The sequence below is a fragment of the Acartia tonsa genome, chromosome 4 (genome assembly GCF_053477335.1).
Source record: "Acartia tonsa isolate MP-2025a chromosome 4, ASM5347733v1, whole genome shotgun sequence".
In the NCBI taxonomy this organism is placed as follows: Eukaryota; Metazoa; Arthropoda; class Copepoda; order Calanoida; family Acartiidae; genus Acartia; species Acartia tonsa.
This window is the reverse complement of record NC_137263.1, coordinates 40,795,356-40,817,447: the sequence shown is the minus strand read 5'-3', so window position 1 is coordinate 40,817,447 and position 22,092 is coordinate 40,795,356. Positions and strand designations below refer to the sequence as shown.

Genomic DNA, 22,092 nt, shown 5'->3' with positions numbered 1-22,092 from the left:
TTAAATACTTCGTCACCAACGTTTAGAAGGTCATAAAATTAATTCTATAATTCTTTGTGTGACAAAAAATCAATGCAAGGAGACAATTAACAACGCAAAAACTTTGCAAACAATATGTACATGGCATAGATAAAACCCATGACTAGAGTGCCCATATAATAGACATTAGAAATTCATAGGGTGTCCAACCAATTCGGTAATATTGTACAATAAAATACATAATAATTGATTTTGGATTATTGTTTTGCTTAAAATATTTCTACCCAATAAAATATCTGGAATCTGGATTTCGGTTCAGCGGTTTGCGAAATCCTCTACAACAGACAAGACCCTTTTACTTTTATACAGGGATGATATAATTTCTAGATTGCCATTTCGATAATCATAAAAATGTTCTGTACCGGATTTTTGTTTACCAAGATTACAGTGGACAGCATACTTTAATTGCTTTCTTTAATAAAAAATACGTTTAGTTAAACACCCTGTTCAATTGTAGAGGTCGGTTTACTCATGGGAGAGTTTACTCGTGTAGTGGAAATTTGACAAACATGTACTAACAAAATCATATAAATAATAAGTGTGAAGGGAAAGCTGGACCATTAAAATTGTTTCGGTGCTGGTACTCGCTGCGGTTAAGTAGGACCGCAAGGTATTGGAGCTGGGGAGTTATTTGTGAACCACGAACAAGTTTGGGTGGACTGACAACAATTTTTATTATTTATTTTGTGTGTTTGCCAAATTAGATAAAAAAAAATGCCTGTTCTAGACGCATGCTGCTTTAAGGTAGGACATCTTATTAGATTTTTAAACATTGCAGAGGCCTCTGGGGGCACCTGAAAGAAAAGGAAAGGGTTTAAACACAACATCCTAATTTCAACTTTTAAAATAAAATATAAAATATTGTATGTTTTCCAGAGGGGATTTCTCTTTAGAGATACCTTACCCAAAAATGGATAAAATTTTTTTGGAACCCATAAAAAGTTTCACTGTTAAGGAGAAATAATCGATCCAGTGGATAAGAGGACTATTGATATAATCAGAGAGGACATATTACCTACCTTTTTCACATAAAATTGGAGTGAAATAATTCAGTAGATTTTTGCTGTAGTTTTATAAAATATAAAATACTAAAAACAATTATTTTAATAGTTGTAATTTTCAGGGAAGTAATAAAACGGGGAGTGTCATCATTGGATTTTTTCTTCTAATTCTTTCAATCATTTTCCTTGGAGGTAAGCTTAAATGCATTATCTTTTCATATTAAATAAAGAATTAAATAGTATTTTTGTTGTAGCATAAAAGCAATAATTTATTTTTTCCCCAATAAATTAATCAAGTCCCATTGAATTCTTACTTGCAACCTTATTTTTCTTTGTTTCAAATACTTTGCAAAAGTCAAATGCGCATTAATTTCTAATAATTTTTTCATACATTTTTCTTTAATCAAAACGTTTATGAATTTGATAAAATGTCAATAAATAGAAATCACGTTCGTTACAACTAAGCCAAAGAATATACCAAGCACTCAAAACAAATCTATAAAAAAAATATAGGCTTATTCCTTAACATTTTTGTGTTTTTAGTAATAAATTGTAATTTGTTGATACTGACTTTAAAAAAATAGGCAGATTAAACAGGGCTCGGCAGCCGCAACCATTTCTTGAACGACAAGCCAGAGTATTAATTTACCATGGGTGCCATCTTGCATTTCTTTTAAAACCGCAGGATGTAAGCTAAAGGTCCTGAACATGGGCGGCTTCCGAGACCTGGTTTTAAACTTTATTCTCAACCTATTGAAATATTCTATTTTGTAGTTGTTATTGGGTTTGTTTCTGGATGGGAGAAAGTTGATGCAGATTTTCTTCTCAAAGTATCAGACAGGTAAACAAATTTTTATGGAAAATCAAATCCTTGAAAACATTGAAATTAAAAGATAAGTAAACTATATGAAGGTTAAAAACAATTAGTTGCGTATTTTAACATTAAGCAATCATAATTTCAAAGTTAAAAGCATCGAATTTAAAGAAATTTCAGTTATTTTTAAAGCTTGACTTATGTTTCTGGTGGTATAGATGAGGAAACCACAGAATTTAGAATAAAATGGTGCAAACATTTTTTTTACCGTATGATAGATTTGAATACTAAGATTATAGTTATATACACATTTTTATTGGGAAGAGTTATTAACCCCTAATACAAACCACCTTGGACGTCTTTACGGTAATTTTTTGAAGTGATAACAAAATTTTCAGAGGGCTCCTTAAATGGTTTTTCTTCGTCCCCATTTAAAAAAAACGGCTTTATAACCAATATATATTTGTTTCAAATAATGAAATTTATCGGAGAGGTTTCGTGAATTTTTCATTCTAATATATAATTCTATTAGTATCTTTAAGAGTATTACTTAATATTGAAAGTAATGTCGGCTTTTACATGTATTTTTACCACTTGCCAGGTCCCAGAAGATTCCTATTTAGGGATAAGATAGGTCAACCCAAAGACGTCCAAGGGGGGGTGTAAAGGGGTGATTACCCCCCCCCCCCCCCCCCAAATGAATTTGGGGGTGCCGTAGGCACCCCCAAGATTTTGGATTTTCAATTTTTACCCCCCCCAAATAAAAAAATCCCTCTATGAAATAAAGATTACCCCCCCCCCCCCCAAAAAAAATGAGCTTGGGGGTGCCTTTTTTATTTTCAAAATTTTAAAAAAGCTTGGACGCCCCTGGGTCAACCAATTAAAAAAAGGTATTGTTGTGACAATCCTCCCTCTAAGATGTCCCAAACGATTTATAGGGGAGCTGCAGTTAGTATTCTATACACAACCAGCAAAAAAACTAGGACCCTTCATCCTCTCTTTCCACTTGTGAATGATCTAATCTGCAAATGTTTAGGATACGAGACCCATGTCGAGAAGCAGATTACAGAGGAAACTGCACAAACAGAGAGTGGTGGGCAGAGAGAGTTGACAAAATTAACGTAAGTTTATCCTGTTAAAATCGTCGTATTACAATAAAACCTTGCAAAAAAAATCTAGGTAAGATTTAATTTACTGTGATTATCAGGGCGCAGAAGCCAAGTGGTTGCAAATGCGGCTGACTTAGGTAGACGGAGGCTGGAGTTGGTTTATTCTTACTCTAAGCCACTCTATTAATAAGTTTACATAGAAATTGTTGTATAAAAAGATTAAGTAACTCTCATTAAAGAACTTGTTTATATGTTTATAATTGGTAAGCTAATGTTGGTTATATTTGTAGTTTTAAAAACAAAAAATTGCCTTAACAATCATGTAAAATAAAAATTATCATTCTAATATTTCTTACTAGATGGACCTGACCAAGAACAATCAAACAGTGAAGAATATTTGGAAAAATGAATTCATCTCACTCTACTGCTTCATACCATGGTAACTTAATTTTTAGATTAAAACAAGGATACTTAATGACAACTGTAGGGATTTGATATACATCCCCAATGACTACACAAAAGAATCCCTAATAAAGATTACAATAATTGGTTTAAACGTTTTGACAATCATCTCAATGAACCAATCAATTAAAATTCAATAAATCTCCAAAGTTGTTGAACCAACGAATAAGAAAACGTTATTATAAAACTTTTGGGACTAGTGTAATTAACAGCTAAATGTCCCCTCCCCCCCTGGTAGAAAATTAGCAATCAACAATTATTTATGTAAATTGTAAAACATACATATTTAACTACAAGCATCAAAATAATGGCAGATTATTCCTGTCAATTAAATACATCTATTAATTATAAAAAAAATTAATTTAAGAATTTCGTAAAAGTGTCGAACTATGACGTCAGAAAAAAATAACAATTAACCAATGAGAAGCCAGTATTCACTGTAATTGACCAATGGTAAAATATATAGCGGTCTCTCATTGGTTAATTATTAATTTTTTCTGACGTCATAGTCAGACACTTTTACTGGGTTCTTAATTTAAAATTACGAGCAAAACAAATATGAAATGTTTAAAAAGTAAAACACAAACTAACATTAAATGAGAGAAAAAAGGAAGGGTATTTTTTAAAAAAGGAAGCTTTTGCGAAAAAATAATTAGTACATTTTAAAGTAGTTTTTGAGTCTACACTGCACTACATATATAATTATTATTTAATTAATTTACTTAAACTTTGATTATAATGTTATAATAATAGACACTCATTAATTATGATAAGTCATATTGGTATTTTTATAGCTGAAGAATATTCATAATTATACTGCTTATAGTCTGTTAAAAAATAATTAATATATTCATATCAGCGTCATGAGTATAAAGTACAGGCTTGATATTAATACACTTTAATAGCGAAGATGCTCAATAACAAACTGTCAATTTCAAAGGGAAATTTTAAAGGGAAACACCTGGTTACTTTTTAAAGATTCAGCTGACCAATAACGATCTACTCTTTCATTTGCCCTTCCATCTACTTTGCTGTTTTCAATATTCAACAACATTTTGTAAACGTATGATCCTCCTAATCTATAGATCGTTTTAATATCACTAAAGTGGGCAATTGGACATTAGTAAAGTTTTTAACAGTCAAATACAATGATTTTCACAACTATGGAGATACGGAAAGTGTCATCTGTGACGTCATGAAAATACGTCTAAATCCAATCTTTGTTAGGGATTTTCCACTTCTTCTCTCATCCTTCCTTTTTAGACTGGTTATTATGACGTCATACAAGACACTTTCCGAATCTCCCATAATTATTAAATTGGACATTATTATATCAAATCCTTTAAAATTTATGTCTTGGGATGATTTTTAGGCTATTTTTCTGTCCCTTTCAAATTTATCGCAACTGAAGCTAGTTGAGCAGCCGACATTGGTTAATAACTTAATTATTCTGAAAAACTTTGAAAACGGATATTTGATGTCCTTGCATTAATGTGATATATAACTTCAAGGCTGTCTATACTTTTATATTAATGATTAATATTAAATTAAAGTGCAATTTCCAACTTTCTGAAAGTAAACCACATTTTTTAAAGGCTGTTTTCATTGATATTCTACTGTAACTTTATAATTAGCTTTAGTTAAGTTCCCCTTAGGGAAAAGGCATAATAGAGATGGAAACAAACTTTTTTTTTTAAACTTAAAAATTAATGGGGGGAGGGGTCGTTTCAGAGGTTACATATTGTGTTTAGGTAATTTTAACCAAAAAAAAACCTTGGGTTTGTTCAATAATTCACATATATGAAGCATGTAAAAAGTATGTAAATGCATTTAATTATTATACTGAGTGTTGAGAGGCTACTTGGTATTTTGAATAGGCAAACAAATCTGTGATATACCAGATATTTGTTTAGAAATAATTCAGGGAATGTTTTATTGTCTGAAGCTTAAGATCTCAGAGAATAATAATCCGAATTGGTAGTACTTTTCAGTGAAGATCAATATTTTCTTGGGGTAGTTTTGGGCTATATTTTCCCGACTTCCTCCAACCTCCTCTAGGGGCAAGAGGCGATGGCAAAAGGTTAAAAACGAGAATAAATTACTTTTTAATTGTCATTTAATTGGCAACAATAGATATAATACTTTGATCTCAAAACAAATATTCAGAATAATATTTGTGTAGGTTGTAAACTGTGTATTCATTTAGGTATTCACTGGCCAATATTCTCCTTATTATTGGAGCTATGAAAGAGATCAAGGTGAGATTTAATATTTTTGTACTAGCGGCTACGCCCCCTCTTGGAGCATTTGAGGGAAGACCACCAAAATAGTTATGATTCATGATATATGAGATATTTACTGTAAGGGAGAACTATATCAGTTCAGCGTTTGCACACACACAAAACAGACAGACGGAAAACAGGTGCATAAAAAGGGATTCAAGATTCTAGGGGATGAAAGGCGGGGGGGATGATAGACACACACCTTTGATGGAAGTTTTCATCCAAAAAGTATTTTGCTCAGTGAAGTAAACCAGTCAAGGATGAAAACGTGCATAAAAGCAAAGCTTAAAAAATTAAACAGTAATACAAACGGAGTAACGAATATTAACAAATACAGAGCTACATGTACTTTTGGATTTATTTTAAATGTCAGGAAAGAGAATATTTTTATATAAATTTTTATCTAATTATTTAGACCATTTCGCTTACGGTTAGCGGATTTTTAATGCACCTACTCCTCAAATACCTTCATGAAAATCACCCTTGTTTATTATCTAGATCCTGCTACTGATCTGGATCGCGGCAACTCTGATCACCCTCATTTGGGAGTTTGTCCTCCTGGCCGTCATCTTCGCATACACAACTGCAATTGGTGAGATATTATTACTCAAGCTTTAAATTCTCTTCTTCTCATAACTATATAAAACATATATGTGTTATATTTTTGGGAGACTGTTGTTTTTGAATGTGAAAACTGAATTACAAGGCATAAAAATATTTCTTCCAGAAAATAAAAAATAAAGTTTTTAAATGCATGGCGTTGCTACAAAAGACCAACTCTACAAAAGACCAACACCTACATAAGACCAACTCTACAAAAGACCAACACTACAAAAGACCAACTCTACAAAAGACCAACACCTACAAAAGACCAACACCTACATAAGACCAACAACTACAAAAGGGTCGATTTTTTAAAAGCAAGGTTGTATCGGGTTCGAAACTATTCCGTTACGTAGCCAACACGTACTTTGGACAAACTTTCGGACGGAATTTTAAAATTAAGCCTGTGGACAAAGTTATTCAAGAAAGAAATTTCGGTATTGAATTTTGTACTTGTGTTTTTATTGCCATATTGGATACCATTAAAATTGGAAGATTATTTCTTTAAAATTTAGTTATACAACTATTTCATTACATTGATACAAAAAAAATAATTTTCTGTTTATTCTCGTAATTGTGTCGTTTATAATCTATTTATAGCATTCATGTTATTAATTTGATCAATACAGATATAATGGTAGACCATTTGCAGCTTTAGACCTTCCATTATTACGATTTTTGTAGGTGTTGGTCTTTTGTATAGCAACGCCAAATGCATGATATTATTCACAAATCTAACCTTGGTTAGGAATGTACAGAATTTACCATTATTTGTTGGAATGGGATGATATACATTATTATTAGTAGCGTTCGTCCGCAAGAGACGAAATGGAGAAACGTGATTTTCTCGGCTACTATTTAAGATAGAAGGTTGAAACTTCTTGTCAACATTCTCATTATTAGGGAGCACAATCGACTATAAAACATCTATGGTGGTCGGACTGTATTTAGCAGGTTTAAGGCTATTTTTACCTATTCTATCATTTCAAATACTGAACTTTACTGTACTAGCCTACTGTATCCTTGTTGTATACTTATTATATTATTATTTCAGAGTTTGTATTGAAACTGTCCCTGCTACAAATACTGAACTTTACTGTACTAGCCTACTGTATCCTAGTTGTATACTTATTATATTATTATTTCAGAGTTTGTATTGACACTGTCTCTGCTACAAATACTGAACTTTACTGTGTTAGCCTACTGTATCCTAGTTGTATACTTATTATATTATTATTTCAGAGTTTGTATTGACACTGTCTCTGCTACAAATACTGAACTTTACTGTACTAGCCTACTGTATCCTTGTTGTTTTCTCTTTCTATCAGGTTAGAATATAAATTAGGCATCGTTATTGTAAGTATGACTTTAGCAAAGTGTTTATAATAAGATGGTTGTCCCAGGAGCTCGTCAATCTTAAGATTTTCATACTAACAGAATAAAAAAAAAACATAAGTCTAAAGACCAGTGAAACGTATTAAAGAACTGGCTATTGGCAGTGATAAAGTTCATTCAACTTATCTTGTGCTGACTGCTTCAACTCTAGTGGGCTCAACGTTCACTTGAGATCGGGAGGGGGGGGGGGGGGGGGGGGGGAGTCTAACCCAAAACTTTCAAGAGAATAATATCTTGTGGTGGGTCATTTTTTCTAGAAGAAATTCGGTATTATCCTCTTAGAAATTTTTTTTTCAATATTGAAAATTTGAGTACCCCCCCCCCCCCCCCCCCCCCCGACAACGAACTATGAACCGTTGCCGCAGCGCTCGGCTCCCTAGCCTGCCTAGCCGCAGCGCTCGGCCCCCTTGCCTGCCTAGCCGCAGCGCTCGGCTCCCTAGCCTAAAACCTAACCTAACCTAAAATTTCTATGAGGATAACGCCAGATATTCCTATTGAGAAGGGGTTGGGTGGTATCCTCCCCAAAATGGTTTTAAATCTTCCAAGGACCTATGAGAAGAACCTTCGGTACAGACAGACTAACACACAGACATACTGTCACTTTATATAAGTATTGATTTAGCAGCAGAATAGGTAAAAACTATATTGTAAACTAAAAATATACTCTTTCAGGAACTTGTGGCAAAAACTTTGAGGTCGATATTGCGAGGAGACGATTATATCAACAAATCTGAACAAGACTAAATTCAATTCAAATCTAGAGAAACTAATGCATAGAAAAAATCTTGTATAGTACCTACCTAGAACTTTTTATTTGATTCAGTACCTTTTCTAGGAAAGTAACTTTTCTAATTCAAAAATAGCAACATTTATATTCCATGTTGAAATAATTTTTGTACTTTGATCAAAAGAAAAACTCAGTGTACATTTTAAGTTTTGAATCTGAGTAAAACTTAGTCAAATTTTTAATTCAATTATTAAAAAACATGGGACCCAAAAGCAGGACCAGGAATCAAAAAAATCATTTAATGTGATTATGAACCAAAAGTACAATGTGAATGTATTCCTATCTACCTTGTCTATGTCTCTTGTATAAAAAAAAACATTATCTAACAACCTGTTAACTATAATATTGTACCTTTAATTTTTTTCTCTGCATGTTTGGATGTTAAATGCACAATAAATTATTCGTATAATTCTGTTTTTTTTTATTTTATTGTTGCTTTAAACAAATCCATGACATCTGTTATTTTTAGTTCTCCCATGCCATGAAGGCATTAAATCAACTTAAAAATGTATCAATATATGTCGATCTTGGGACAAATAAACTAAACAAATTCAGTTGTTGGTTACAGCTGAAACTAAGCACATATAAGTCAGGGATTTTAAGGGGTAAGAGAATGAGCTGTGTCTTAGTAGGTATATTTTCTAAATAATGAAAAAGAAAAATATTCATTCTATAAATCTTAAAGGGGGGGGGGGAAGTTTGTACACTTGGAAATGAAATTTTAGTATAAAATTTTGCCCTAGACGATTGAGATTGTTTTTATAGTTATCAATCCAATTCTTTTTGTAAAATGTCTCATATGATTGGATCTACCTAAAAAACTTTGAAATTGAATTTTGGCAACTTCCTTCTAAAAACACCCCCCAAAACACTAAAATTTTAAGTACTGAACTTATTTTTGAAGATACAGAGCTAATTTTTAATTGGATACTTTATCCACACAACTGAAATAAGTTGTAAATACAGATTTCATTTGCGCACTATCCTTCTAGAGTAAAAGAAATTTATAAGTTTTGAGCTTACAATCCCCTAGAAGTAAAGTGCAAAAATGAAATATGTAGTGGATAATTAACTTATTTATGTTTAAAAAAGGTTAAAACTTCTTTATACTTTGATAAAATTACCCCAAAAAAAGTATAACGAAAGCAGGAGATGTCGTTTGTAATTACGAAGACAAGACAGAAAAAAATCTTTTAAAAAATGGAAATAAAATTTTTCTAAATGACGTTTATTTAATAGTAATAATAGTCATACAACACGTAGTCATAACAAATTAATGTAATTCGGGTTTGTTAATGTAATTGACAATCTAACATTTTATTGACTATTTAGTGGATATATGGATAGGACAATGGAAAAAAATTTATCTTTTCCTTTAGTAAAATTAATGAAACTTTACCTAACCTTAAACTAATAAGCGGAAGGTCAATTCAAAGAGATCATCATTCTCTCCTACTAAAACTTACAGTAAGCATTTTTTCAAGCTAAAAAAGAAAAGTTTTATTTCTAAGAATTTCAAGCAAAAATTGGTATAACCTCCATTGTCCTTTCCTTTATTACTATTTCAATGATTCATAATTTTAATGCATATAGGGGGAGTTAGGTTGTGTTAAAATTCCGTAAAGGTGTGAGTAAGCTTTAAGTTAAAAGCGATTATTAAGACTTACTGTTCTTAATATTGACAAAAAGCAAAGTATAATTAAAAGCATATTTAATATCAGTTAGACTTAATAATCGCTTTTGATTGTAACCTTATTCACAATTTTACGGAATTTTAGCACAACCTACCTACCCCTTTGTAGTATATTTTAGATGTCTTATTTCATACCAAAGACCAACATTTCTTACTGGGATTACATTAAGTTTTTGCCATCTAATACATTAATAAAATATGAGAGAGAACATATTTCTTGAATTGAATTTTGAGATCTAAATATATCTTTATTTATCATTTTTTAAGTAAAAAGTATTAATTTATGCAAAAATATTTGCAAAACTTACAGGCAGGGGTTTTTGATTTCATAAGGGGGGGGGGGGTTTAATGCAACCATCTCGTAATCAGTGAGCAAATGGCACTTAGAATTCGAATTTCCATCTGAAATTTTGCATGAGTAATCCTTGGTAGGTCTATTTTCCCTAAATCGAACAATTAGTTGGAAAAGTATCGGCTAACGGCTCAGTATTTTTGCCATTTTTTGGATATCTATAGTACAAATTATTCACGAAACCTATCTCCACCTTATTCTCGCTGCCACTCCAAAACGCTATCAAACGGTTCTAGACGGTAGCTGTTGGTACTAGAAGTTTCAAAAATGGTTATTGCTATTATTTAACATGAATTAAACCAAAAATATGTTTCAAATAGTTGATTCCTACGTAATTGATTATGAATTTACCCTGAAAATAGGCAAAAAAAACGGCTGAACGGCTGAGCCGCCAGCTGTTACTTTTCCAACTTTTTGTTCGATTTAGGGAAAATAGACCTACCAAGCATTACTCATGCAATAGTTTAGATCGAAATTCGAATTCTAAGTGCCATTTGCTCACTGATTACGAGATGGTTGCATTAAAAAACCCCCCCTTCATGAAATTTATTTTTTTCACATAATAAACAATACAAGCATACAAAAAAAAAAAAATATAATAAGAGGCTTTAAATTTATGTTCCAGATATTCCCACTTCTCCTTCATTTCCATCTTTGGGTAAATAATTCGCTTCGGCATTTAAATTTAAAGATTTATCTTTTCTGCTCTTGTTAAGTCCGAGAATACTGTTGACGTGCCACTGCAGGGCGGATCTATATTTGTACGTTTTACCGCAGTGGTCACAGAAAAATGGTCTGTCCCCGGTGTGGACATTCTGGTGCAGTTTCATTTTATGCTTTTCTCTAAAAGTTTTCTGACAAACAGGGCAAGTGTAAGGTTTTTCACCGTTATGCATCATCATGTGCCGTCTGAAGGAACTTGCCTGGGAGAATGCCTTGGTACAGGTTTCACAAACATATGGCTTTGCCCCTGTATGTGTGCGCATGTGCAGCCGAAGGCCACTCGGGTGCGAAAATGACAAGTCACACTCGGAACAATTGTGGGGCTTCAATCCTGAGTGCGTTTTCATGTGTGCGTTCAAGTTTGTAGATCTGGCAAATGATTTGCTGCATATTTCGCAGGTAAATGGTTTCTCACCGGTATGAACTCTGAAATGCATCTTTAGTTTTTCTGACTTTGTGAATCCTTTACCACATGTTTCACATTTGTATGGCTTCTCCCCTGTGTGAACTCTCATGTGAACCTAAAAAACGAAGTGTAAAAGAAAGGACGTCCAATCTTTGATTTTTTTTTGGGGGGGGGGGGGGGGATTCTAAATTATCTGGTTTTTAAAAACTTGAACAATATTGAGAAGCAGCAAAACTTTTAATAATTTTTGAAAATTTATGTAATAAACCCTGGAAAAAAGCAAACAAACTAGAAACAGAATGGATCATTCTCATTACTCCTCTTTTGAGAATATTCTATTAAGCAGACAAATAAACATCATTTTGTATAAAGATAAAGTATAGTAATTTAAAAGCACAAAATACCTTTAATTTGTAGGCTGTTTGGTAAGCATTAGGGCAAAAATCACACATGAACGGTCTTTCAACCTTATTATGTGTAGCTTTGTGGTCGTTCAAATCTGGCAAATTCTGGAAAACTATTGAACACTCGCTACACTTCCATTCCTCATCACCAGATCTAAACAAGAAAATAAAGCTTTGAAATTATGAATAAAGCTTCCTAGAAACATATTTGAAAAGCCCAATTAAAACTAAAATCTGTTGCAGTTTGAAAACACATATAAAAATAGATTTTTTTATCTGAACTTGATGGAAATGGAGATATTTTAAGCGGTCATAGAATTAGTATAGATAAGTGCATATTTCAAATGGTCTTCATATTTACCGTCTTATAAAGTTATATAAAAAAATTTGCTTTCAATGATGTTATAAATGTACTAGTTACTTGAATTAGCAGATAATTGGACAAATTAATCAAACTTACTCGTCATCTTCATCCTCAGAAGAAATTTCATTTTGATCTTGTAAAGAATCATCAATAACACCATCAACTGTCCCGTCTTTTATCTCCTCTTTTATTTCTACTTCCGGTTTTACTTCCATGCCATCCATTTTTCTGAAATTTTATTCAGTCAAATATTTTTTAAGAGAAGAAAAGCAAAGTGATGACAGAAAATGTGACAAAAAATATTTTAGTATCATGAGATGTTAAACAATCTATTGACTTAAATTTACAATCTTGGTTGATGAGCAGATCACCATTTATAATTAAATGTATCTTCAATAACATGTTAAGAATTAAATCCCTTAGTAAAGCCGATTTCCCCCATATAAAAAAAAACTCATTTTCATCATAGTACCATTCAGGATTGACAAAGTGAACAACTAAGACAAATGAAATCTTCTTCCATATGCATTATTGGAAGATGTAAATCCACATTGCAAGTCATAGAGTGGCTTCGCTCCTTAGATTATTCTCTGTTTAATTCCTCCAAAGGACTGTCCTAATTTATGTTTATTATTATAAATTTTCTATTAACTTTAGGAATGTTTTTTTTACTTAAATGTTTTTAATTCTATCTATATTATTTAAGTTAACTTAATAAATTGTTTACCCAAACATTTTTCATTCATGTATTGCTATTTTTATATATTTATACTTTAACTCTTTAATAATCATTATGTATCAGGGATTTTTGGTTTAGATAATCATTCAATTCGATTTGTATGTAAGGGTTACATTAAGTTCTTTTATATCGTGTTCTTGAACTCAATATTTAATCAAACCAAATTTTTTTAATAAGAGATTAGGTAAGTTTGATGTAAAAATTTGATTATAATTGGAACAATTTGAGTTTGTTTGTTTATAATGCGCAGAAGTGTCAATAATGCCGCGAATTATTATGATCAAAACGGAAACTCTTTTTAATAAATGTCGTATTTACAAAGCTCCAAACCTAAATTCAAGACGGAAACGTTGTCAATTTCTCTCCCCCCTCCCATAATCGCACAACCTCTGATTGGTTTATTTTTAATCACGTGACCAAATCTAGAAACGTTTCATTGGTCAGAGTGTCTTCTCTCGGGCTATTGGTTACATACTGGTCACGTGATCTATAATATGTGAAATAATTTGTAGGGTGTGCATCACGTGACCAAATAGAGCTCTCTTATTGGACCATATTTGATCACATGACAAAAATTGTTCTTGTGATTGGTCACTCAGCAAGGACGTGGCACAGTCGGCCATCACTTCTTAGGAAAGAGCCGGTTACTTTGTGAAATTTCATTATAAATGTCATTTAAACGGATTAAAGAAAGTAAATATGGTGTTATCGGTTATCAGTTCAAATTATTTGTGTGTTAGTGTTCATTATTGATGTGATTATATACGGTTTTACTATTAATAATATATAAATTGTTTTTAATGAAGGTAAAAGTTTCCTAAGTCCATATGTTGAATTATTAAAGAATGCCATATCATTAACCTTTTAAAATGATTTATTGAAAGTTATTTGCAAATAACAGAATACAATAATCTATTATTGTGTTTCCCGCGCGAACTCATAATTAAAATTAACCGTATACATTCCTTAAATTTGATATAAATGAAAAAGCTTAGAATTAACGTTTTACGTATGCAGAAATAGCAATTTCTCTAATTAATTTTAAGTTTTATTGAGTACTTGCATTTCGGTTTGAGCTATTTTTGTCAAGATCGTATCAAATCTCTTTTTTTCTATAGTTTTAAACTTGTACCTACTGAATGTTATTTATTTAAAAGAAAATTTATGGATTAATTACAAGAGGCATCTCGATCCAGGCACTTTTCAGTACGTAAGGATGCATAGATAGACTTTAATCCTCTGTAATATATTGATTTACGTGTAATTGGTTCTTTTATGTTCGTTCGGGTTGTTAATTTGTATGTGGGACATCCTATACGTAAGTGTGCAGCTTCATTACATTATAAATATAGTAATGTTTGTCAGTCTTTCATCTGCTGGTTTGATGTTTTTTTGGGGGGAAAGTGACACTTCGTCTATTAATTTAAACGCCCTCTCTTCATAATATGAATTAGATTACAAGCTTATACCATGGCGCGTGCAACTTTTGGTTTTGTCATAAAGCTACGTATTATTAAATTGTGGGTTATATTCATTCCCCCAATGAGGGCGAAACCTCTAGATCTTGCGTATTTGTGTTAATAATGTATGTAGCAGGTTACTTAATATGCTTACACGGTTTCATTCAATATTCAAATAAAATTCCTCACAAACTTTGCCTTCTTTTCATATAATTTTATAACCCATATTTCGCATTGTGCAAAGTAAATTAAGTACCTACTTGTCTAAAGTCAACAATTGTAAAAAAAAAGTTGGTTTAACGCTACCGATTTAAATGTATTATTGATGGATCTTTTTAATATAACAGAATTTCTCTATATTTGTAGTTTAAACTAGATAATTTATTTAATATAATTTAAAATAGATCTGTTTAAACCTTAATTGTTTTTAACGTTAATTGAACATTTTTAAACTTATACGTTTGGCAGTCCATGCACAGTTTACTTTTAAAAAAATCCTCTCAAGGTTTGTTAAGTCATGAAATCAATAAGTCTTTAAATTCTTAGTTAAGCGTCGTATTTAGGTTAGCATTGTAATCTCCCGTAACATAATCATATCGAAGCCGATTACTAATATTTATTAAGTACCTTTAGAACCTTTGAAAATTCATTCAAGTACTTGTGTACATATTAAAATATCTACGGAATGGGTGCATTTATCAAGTCTTTTTCAAGGAGGTCTTTTTTTATTTGTAGTTCTCAATTTGTTGTGTTGCAAAGAAATTATTCAAAGGGGGGGGGGGGGAGGGGCGGCTGACACTTCAGCGTGAACAAGGAGTATAGGCTTTGTCTTATGAGTGAGAGGATATGTTCTTTGGCAGGGCTCCAGGTGATCTCGGGAAAGTAAAAAAATGGTGTGAAGAGTTGGAGTTCAATTTATCAAACAAAATATATATCTTTTATCTTCAATTATGTAAATAAATTCAAAAAGATGTATGTTTTGTTTTATAAGTTGACTTCTAACTCTTAAAACAAAATTATAAAAAAAATCTATCTGTCCAGAGACAACCTGGAGGTCTGCAGCACCTGAACCTGGAGGCCAAATCCAAAAATGTTTTAAATATAGGAAACTACATCCTAGTTTTTTTTGCTAAATAACTTGTCTTTTCTCTTCTGAGACAAATTTTATACTTCCTGTTTACGCAAGTGTCAGCACATCCCAGCCCCTTATTTTTAAAGCAACGAAAAAGGCAGATATATTTCTTTTACTTTACTGTTGAAAATACATTTAGACTTAAGTTATAAATACAATATAAACTCTAGAAAACAATTTACTCTTATTTCTCCATCTGATTAATTCCTCCTTGTTCACTTGCAACATGTTACTCAAGTGTTTTATTAAAATGTGTTAAATGTGAAACTAGCACTGCACCTGTTACACTAACTAGAGTTTGGTCTCGTCTCTAATAGACACATATTCTACTTTCATATAGGTTTTGTGTTATGTTATAAAATTGTGTTATTTTCATAGTCATATCAACTTTTTAAATATGCTTTTTATCTTTTTCAGATTTTTCTAAATTAGGACCAGTTAATTGATTTCGGCCTCAAAATGGGTAACATGTTCGGCACACTATTTAAGGGCCTATTCGGGAAGAAGGAGATGCGTATATTGATGGTAGGATTGGACGCCGCTGGTAAAACCACAATCCTCTACAAACTCAAACTTGGAGAAATCGTGACCACAATTCCAACCATAGGTAAACTTTAAACTTAATTAAGTTACAATGCGTCACAACTAGATTCAAGTAGCATAGCATCCCTGTAATTAAGAGCGAAGTCGTCTGATAGTTACACAAAGAAGGCTTAGACAAAAAACTTAAAGCTTTTAAACTGAGATTCCTTTATAATTCTTTTAAAAGCCAATTTTTTTACAAATATTTGTAGTATATTTGGTTGCTCCAACAAATAAAATCTGTCTTGTTTGAAGTAAAAAGAAAGATTTTTAACTTTATATTTCCGTATTTGGATTTAAAGTTAATTCTTAAATGATTAGGTAAGAGTTAGAGAATTTGATATTTGTATCAACAGGTGTATTTCATCACTAATCATATGTTAATACGTGTTCAGGTTTTAATGTAGAAACAGTAGAATACAAGAACATTAGCTTTACTGTGTGGGACGTCGGAGGACAGGATAAAATCCGTCCTTTGTGGAGACATTACTTCCAGAACACACAAGGTCTTATCTTTGTTGTTGACAGCAATGACAGGTATACCATTAAAACTCTTATTTTTTTGTCACTCCATTAAATCCCTTTTATTTCCAATTTTTGGTAAAATCTTGGGTTAAGCCTCAGTTCAGACTCTAACCCCATATGGCTCTATCAATCCGAGGTACTATTTTTGTGGGGCTTTTCTCACCCTTGCTAAACCTAACCCAACTAAAATAAGCTCAAAGATAAAAACTTTCCCTATATTTTGAAACTGCCTTTGATTTTATTACCTCCATTCTTTTTGCAAATTTCTTAGCACGTCCTTGTTTCCATCAAAAAAGATTCTTACCTATGCAATGGCACCCTAACCCTCAAAGCTGCCCAATATAGTATAACTTAACCTAACCTAACCTGACCTTAAGAAACAAACAAACTAAAAATTACGGTTGTTTTACCCCAAAAGCCCTTAGAAGTAAATGCAAAAATTTAACATGAGGTGGCTAATCAACTCATTTATGTAACAAAAGGTTCCATTTAAAAAATCAGCTCTAAATCTTAAAAATAAGCTCGTAACTTAAGGGGGGGGGGGGGGGGGAAGTGACACTTTTTGAAACCAAAACTAAAAGTCAAAGGAACTCAACTAAAAAAAGTTGCAGGTCTGAGATTTTGCATGGCAGTTGCTTTATAGGGGTACAATATGGAACTGTAAAGAAACTGCGTCGCAACCGCCGAAAACCGCAGAGAAAAGGCAAAAAAAATTCGGCGGGAAACGGCGGTTTTTGGCGGTTGCACCGCCGTTTCTTCACAGTCCCATATTTTACCTCTATAAAGCAATTGCCATGCAAAATCTCAGACCTGTAACTCTTTTTTTTAGTTGAGTTCCTTTGTTGACTTTTAGTTTTGATTTCAAAAAGTGTCACTTTCGGCCCCCCCCCCCCTCCCTTTTAGTTTTTTTGGGGGTCTTTTGCTCCACTAGCCCCTAGAAGGAAAGTCCTAAAATTTAATTTTCAAAGTTTTACATGTAGTTCCAATCATATATGAGAGTTTACAAAGGATTAGGTTAAAAACTATAAAAACAAGCCCAAAATGCCAGGGCAAAATTCGATACTGAATTTTCATTTCCTATAAGTGTACAAACTTTCCCCCCACCCTTAATCTACCAACATTTATTCTCTCCTAACAATTAAAGCTAAGGAGTGGAAAATCAATTAATCGTCTTCTTTTTTATCCCTTAAAACGTTGTTTGATTTTTAGGCTAGACCCTAAATATTTTCCTATAAGATGCAACTGACATGATTAATAATATTTCAGAGAGAGAATTGGCGAGGCCAGAGACGAATTGATGAGAATGCTTGCAGAAGATGAACTCAGAGAAGCCGTTCTCTTGATATTCGCCAACAAACAGGATTTGCCCAACGCGATGAACGCCGCCGAAATCACTGACAAACTAGGGTTACAGAGCCTTAGAAACAGAACGTGGTACATTCAGGTTCGTTGGCTTTTATTTTTAAGATCAACTTCAAACATCTTTGTTCAACCCACTTACTTTTATTTTCTAATTATGAGAAGCCATAAGTATTCGGGAGGATCTTGAACGGTTAACGCAACTTCTATCCCAAATAGAATTAATTAAAATCTTAAGCAGTTTTTTTTACAAATAATATACCATAAAGTATGAACGCTGTTTTGAAGCTCATTGGTTTGGTAGTCAATAGAATTAAATTGCTTTTTAAGTTGTGAAAAATATTGAATTTTTGCCCGGGTAAACTAGGGGTATGGCTTGTTTTGGAATGTTATTGAGGGTTAAGATGTAGGTAAGGAAAGAAATAAAGTTGCTGAATTTTACTCAAAATATTTTCTTTAGGGCCCCTTTTCCACGCAATTCTAAATAAATAAGTCGAAATTATTCTTAGAATAATTCTCTTAATTTGAGTTTATAAATTACACATACACATGATGGGATTAAAATCTTTGAAATTTTATCGCATCAATATTCTGTTCAACAAATCCTGATTAAAATTTTATTTACACCTAAAAAATGTATTTAAATACTAAGAGGGGGGGGGGGGGGGGTAATGCAACCAACTCGTAATCAATGATTAAATGGCACTTAGAATTCGAATTTCGATCTGAAATTTTGCATGAAAAATCCTTGGTAGGTCTATTTTTCCTAAATCGAACAAAACATTGGAAAAGTAACGTCTGGCGGCTCAGCCGTTTTGCCATTTTTTTACTATCTTAATAACAAATTAGTCACGAAACCTATCTCCACATAATACTTTTTGTTGCTCAAAAACCGTATGAAACGGTTCTAGCCGGTAGCTGTTGGTACAAGAAATTTAAAAAATGGTTATTGCTATCATTTAACATGAATTAAACCAAAAATATGTTTTAAAAAGTTGATTCCTATATAATTAATGATGAATTTGCCCTAATAGGCAAAACGGCTGAGCCGCCAGCTGTTAATTTTCTAACTTTTTGTTCGATTTAGGGAAAATAGACCTACCAAGGATTACTCATGAAAAATTTCAGATCGAAATTCGAATTCGAAGTGCCATTGATAACGAGATGGTTGCATTAACCCCCTCCACTAATGTGTATCGTCTATATCAAGATTCAATTGAAGAATATCATTTAAAGGGACTGTGAACGTAAATTTTTCTCATCTTAATATCAAATCTTAACATTATCTCATTCATAATATCTCACAGATAGAGCAAAACGCGCTTTTGTTTGCTTAAAAAACGGCTTTTTCCGACGATTTTTATAAGGTAAAGGGAAAGGAAGAAATTTTCCGTATTATATAAAATGTGCATTAAATTGTTTTTTTCTCCCATTATAGCTAAAATTAAACTTTTTCACATAGTTCTGGATTTTTCCTAACGGTTAAGCTGACTTTTAACATAATCCTTGCTTTAAACCAATGTATAGTTACTTAGAAATTGATAAAATAAGCAATATTTTTTATTGAAAACCAAATACAATAACAAAGCTAGAAACAGGTTATTTTATTAGTATCCAATTAACTTTAGATGGCCCATCTCTCGCCCACCTTTACAAATTTGTAAATAATAAAGACGCAATATTTCTTTATAAACAGTCTGATAAAAGTTTAAACTAATTCTCGAAAGTGGGTTATTTATTGTCCAACACAATAAAAAGGGATATTCTTATTTTAAATAACCTATGAGACTCAACCCTTTGTAGACAGTGAGGTATTTTTTTTGTCAATAATACGAATTTAAAATAGGTCTTTATTACCTAATTACTACGTTATAAAAAATCTAATTGGCAATTTTATATCATAAAATAAATCCTTAACAGTAAGAAAATTGTTTCAACTATATATGACAAGTTAAATATTCTTACAAACATTATAAGAAACAAAAACTTTAGATTTTCCTTGTTTTTTCCGTTTTCCCTTCCAAAATAACATAAAATCAAGGCTTTATTTCTGGATATTTTTGTTAATAGGACGTTTTTGGTTAATCAGTGTAGTGAAATGTGCTTAGAAAATGTTAAGATTTGATAATCAGATGAGAAATATTTACGTTCACACTCCCTTTAAAATCTCGTAAAGTTATCTAAGACTAAGAAACTGGATTGGAAAAATAAAATTATACACGGTAGTTGCTCAAAGGAGTTAACAATGTGGAACGGTGAAAACACTTCGGCGGTTTCGTCGCTGTAGCCGAATTTTTATTTTATGGCCTTTAGTTTATCAATATAATTTTTTTTAAGAACTAACTCTCGAATGATTCAAAATTGTCTAAATGGCTAGAAATGGCACGAATAAAGTTATATAACTGAATATAGTGGTTTTTTGGGGTTTCGCCGTTAATTCTAAAATTCCATATTCCCTAATTTAAAGCAACTCTCATGCCTAATTTTAGCGTTGCAAACCTTTTGTTCACCAATTTATATTTACGTTTTTCCTTTTTCAGGCTACCTGTGCTACATCAGGAGACGGTCTTTATGAAGGTTTGGATTGGCTCAGCAACCAGCTCAAGAGTGCTAACCGTTAACTTTCCATTCCAGCTTTCCTAGTGCGCTCTTTTCTATTCCCTCACACATTCTTAATAAAACAGCTGTTCACCATGTAACCTGTTCTGTTTCCAAGCCAACACATACAAGATCTGTCCCCCCTTCCTCCTGCATACATACACTCTGGAGCCATCACCACCACCTGTCTGTCGCTGTCGTAACCTGTTAACCCATCCTTCTTTGTCATCATGAAGCCAATCTACGACTACCCTGAAATTAATTTGAATGCATACTTGATGTGTTAATATTATTGAACTGTTGTATGGACAGGTTTTTAAAAACCTGTGATTGTTGTTTTCAAATTGTTTTAATTGTCCAGTGTTTTACTCGAGTGAGCCATAATCACAGTTTAAGTATTGCTGGGAAACTTTTTGAAATATCAAATTCAATTTAGATTAATGGTTATGGAATTAGTGTTTTTAACTTTCTTGTAGTTATCGCATCAATTTTATTCATATTTATATTTATCTGCCTTCCCGAGGGAATGGGTTTCATTTTCATTCTCTTTTTGCACACAACTTCTTAACTTTTCTAAAAATCCTTCAATAATATTATACTGTGTAGCTTTGTTCATTTCCAGTGATGATATCAATGTAAAAATTGATACTTTTTTTAGCACCAAACTCATGGGTGCTAGGATTTGTTTAAGACTATTGCAAATAATGTTACTTTTATTAGTGCGACTTCTTATAAAAATATCATTGATAGGTTCATAATATGCACCGACCTTAAACAGATTCTAGTATCTTATTTATTTGAACTTATTTATGTATTTCTTTTAAACTTTTATTTTTGGCGTCATTATATTGTGATACGAAATATCATTTTAGTTCTTGGGCGGTATGCAGATCATTTTTATTAGTTATAAGCTGAGTACGTGATGCATTTTATGTTTAGGAATTTTACTTGTAATATAATATTACATTAAAGACAAAATTGCTTTTTTGTATTAATAGAAACTAGATAGTTGCTTCTCAGAATGTTCATCGACTAACTATCCTTTTAACTTCAAAAGTTCTTTAAGCAATGTGATTATTAATTCAAAGTATACACTAAACTTTTTATTTTTTAATATAATTTTACTTTGATGAACTTAGTTGAGGAGTTTCTCGAAATTTTGTCTGGTTTGTTTGTATTATTTAAATGAAAGATTGATTTTAGCGAAAATTTTACTAAAGAACCGTTTGTAAATGAATAAATGATTTTTATCAAATTAGTTGT

At 32.0% G+C, this 22,092-nt stretch overlaps 3 protein-coding genes across 9 annotated transcripts; 2 read left to right on the top strand and 1 right to left on the bottom strand.

The window, feature by feature from the left end:
• The first annotated feature begins 527 nt into the window (after positions 1–527).
• Positions 528–8,901, top strand: LOC145317216 (uncharacterized). Its single transcript, XM_080158195.1, has 9 exons — positions 528–783; positions 1,163–1,232; positions 1,815–1,881; positions 2,891–2,975; positions 3,323–3,402; positions 5,632–5,683; positions 6,206–6,299; positions 7,553–7,638; positions 8,378–8,901. The coding sequence occupies exons 1-9, from the start codon at positions 754–756 to the stop codon at positions 8,447–8,449; spliced, it is 636 nt and encodes a 211-aa protein (XP_080014321.1). The 5' UTR covers positions 528–753; the 3' UTR covers positions 8,450–8,901.
• A 2,179-nt stretch (positions 8,902–11,080) lies between these two features.
• Positions 11,081–13,370, bottom strand: LOC145317214 (uncharacterized). Its single transcript, XM_080158194.1, has 3 exons — positions 12,531–13,370; positions 12,071–12,224; positions 11,081–11,781 (listed from the first exon to the last, which is right to left on the bottom strand). Exons 1-3 carry the CDS (start codon positions 12,656–12,658, stop codon positions 11,152–11,154), a joined length of 912 nt encoding a protein of 303 aa, XP_080014320.1. The 5' UTR covers positions 12,659–13,370; the 3' UTR covers positions 11,081–11,151.
• Positions 13,371–13,816: 446 nt separating this feature from the next.
• Positions 13,817–22,084, top strand: LOC145317213 (ADP-ribosylation factor 1). 7 transcript variants are annotated; one of them, XR_013878944.1, is made up of 5 exons: positions 13,817–16,372; positions 16,743–16,884; positions 18,139–18,316; positions 20,772–21,202; positions 21,608–22,084. XR_013878944.1 is itself a non-coding variant. In XM_080158193.1 (4 exons), the coding sequence occupies exons 1-4, from the start codon at positions 16,225–16,227 to the stop codon at positions 20,850–20,852; spliced, it is 549 nt and encodes a 182-aa protein (XP_080014319.1). In that variant the 5' UTR covers positions 13,817–16,224; the 3' UTR covers positions 20,853–22,084. The 7 variants fall into 7 exon arrangements, 1 of the variants encoding a protein (XP_080014319.1); XR_013878942.1 differs by having other exon boundaries at positions 21,452–22,084; XR_013878941.1 differs by having other exon boundaries at positions 21,436–22,084.
• The last annotated feature ends 8 nt before the right edge of the window (positions 22,085–22,092 follow it).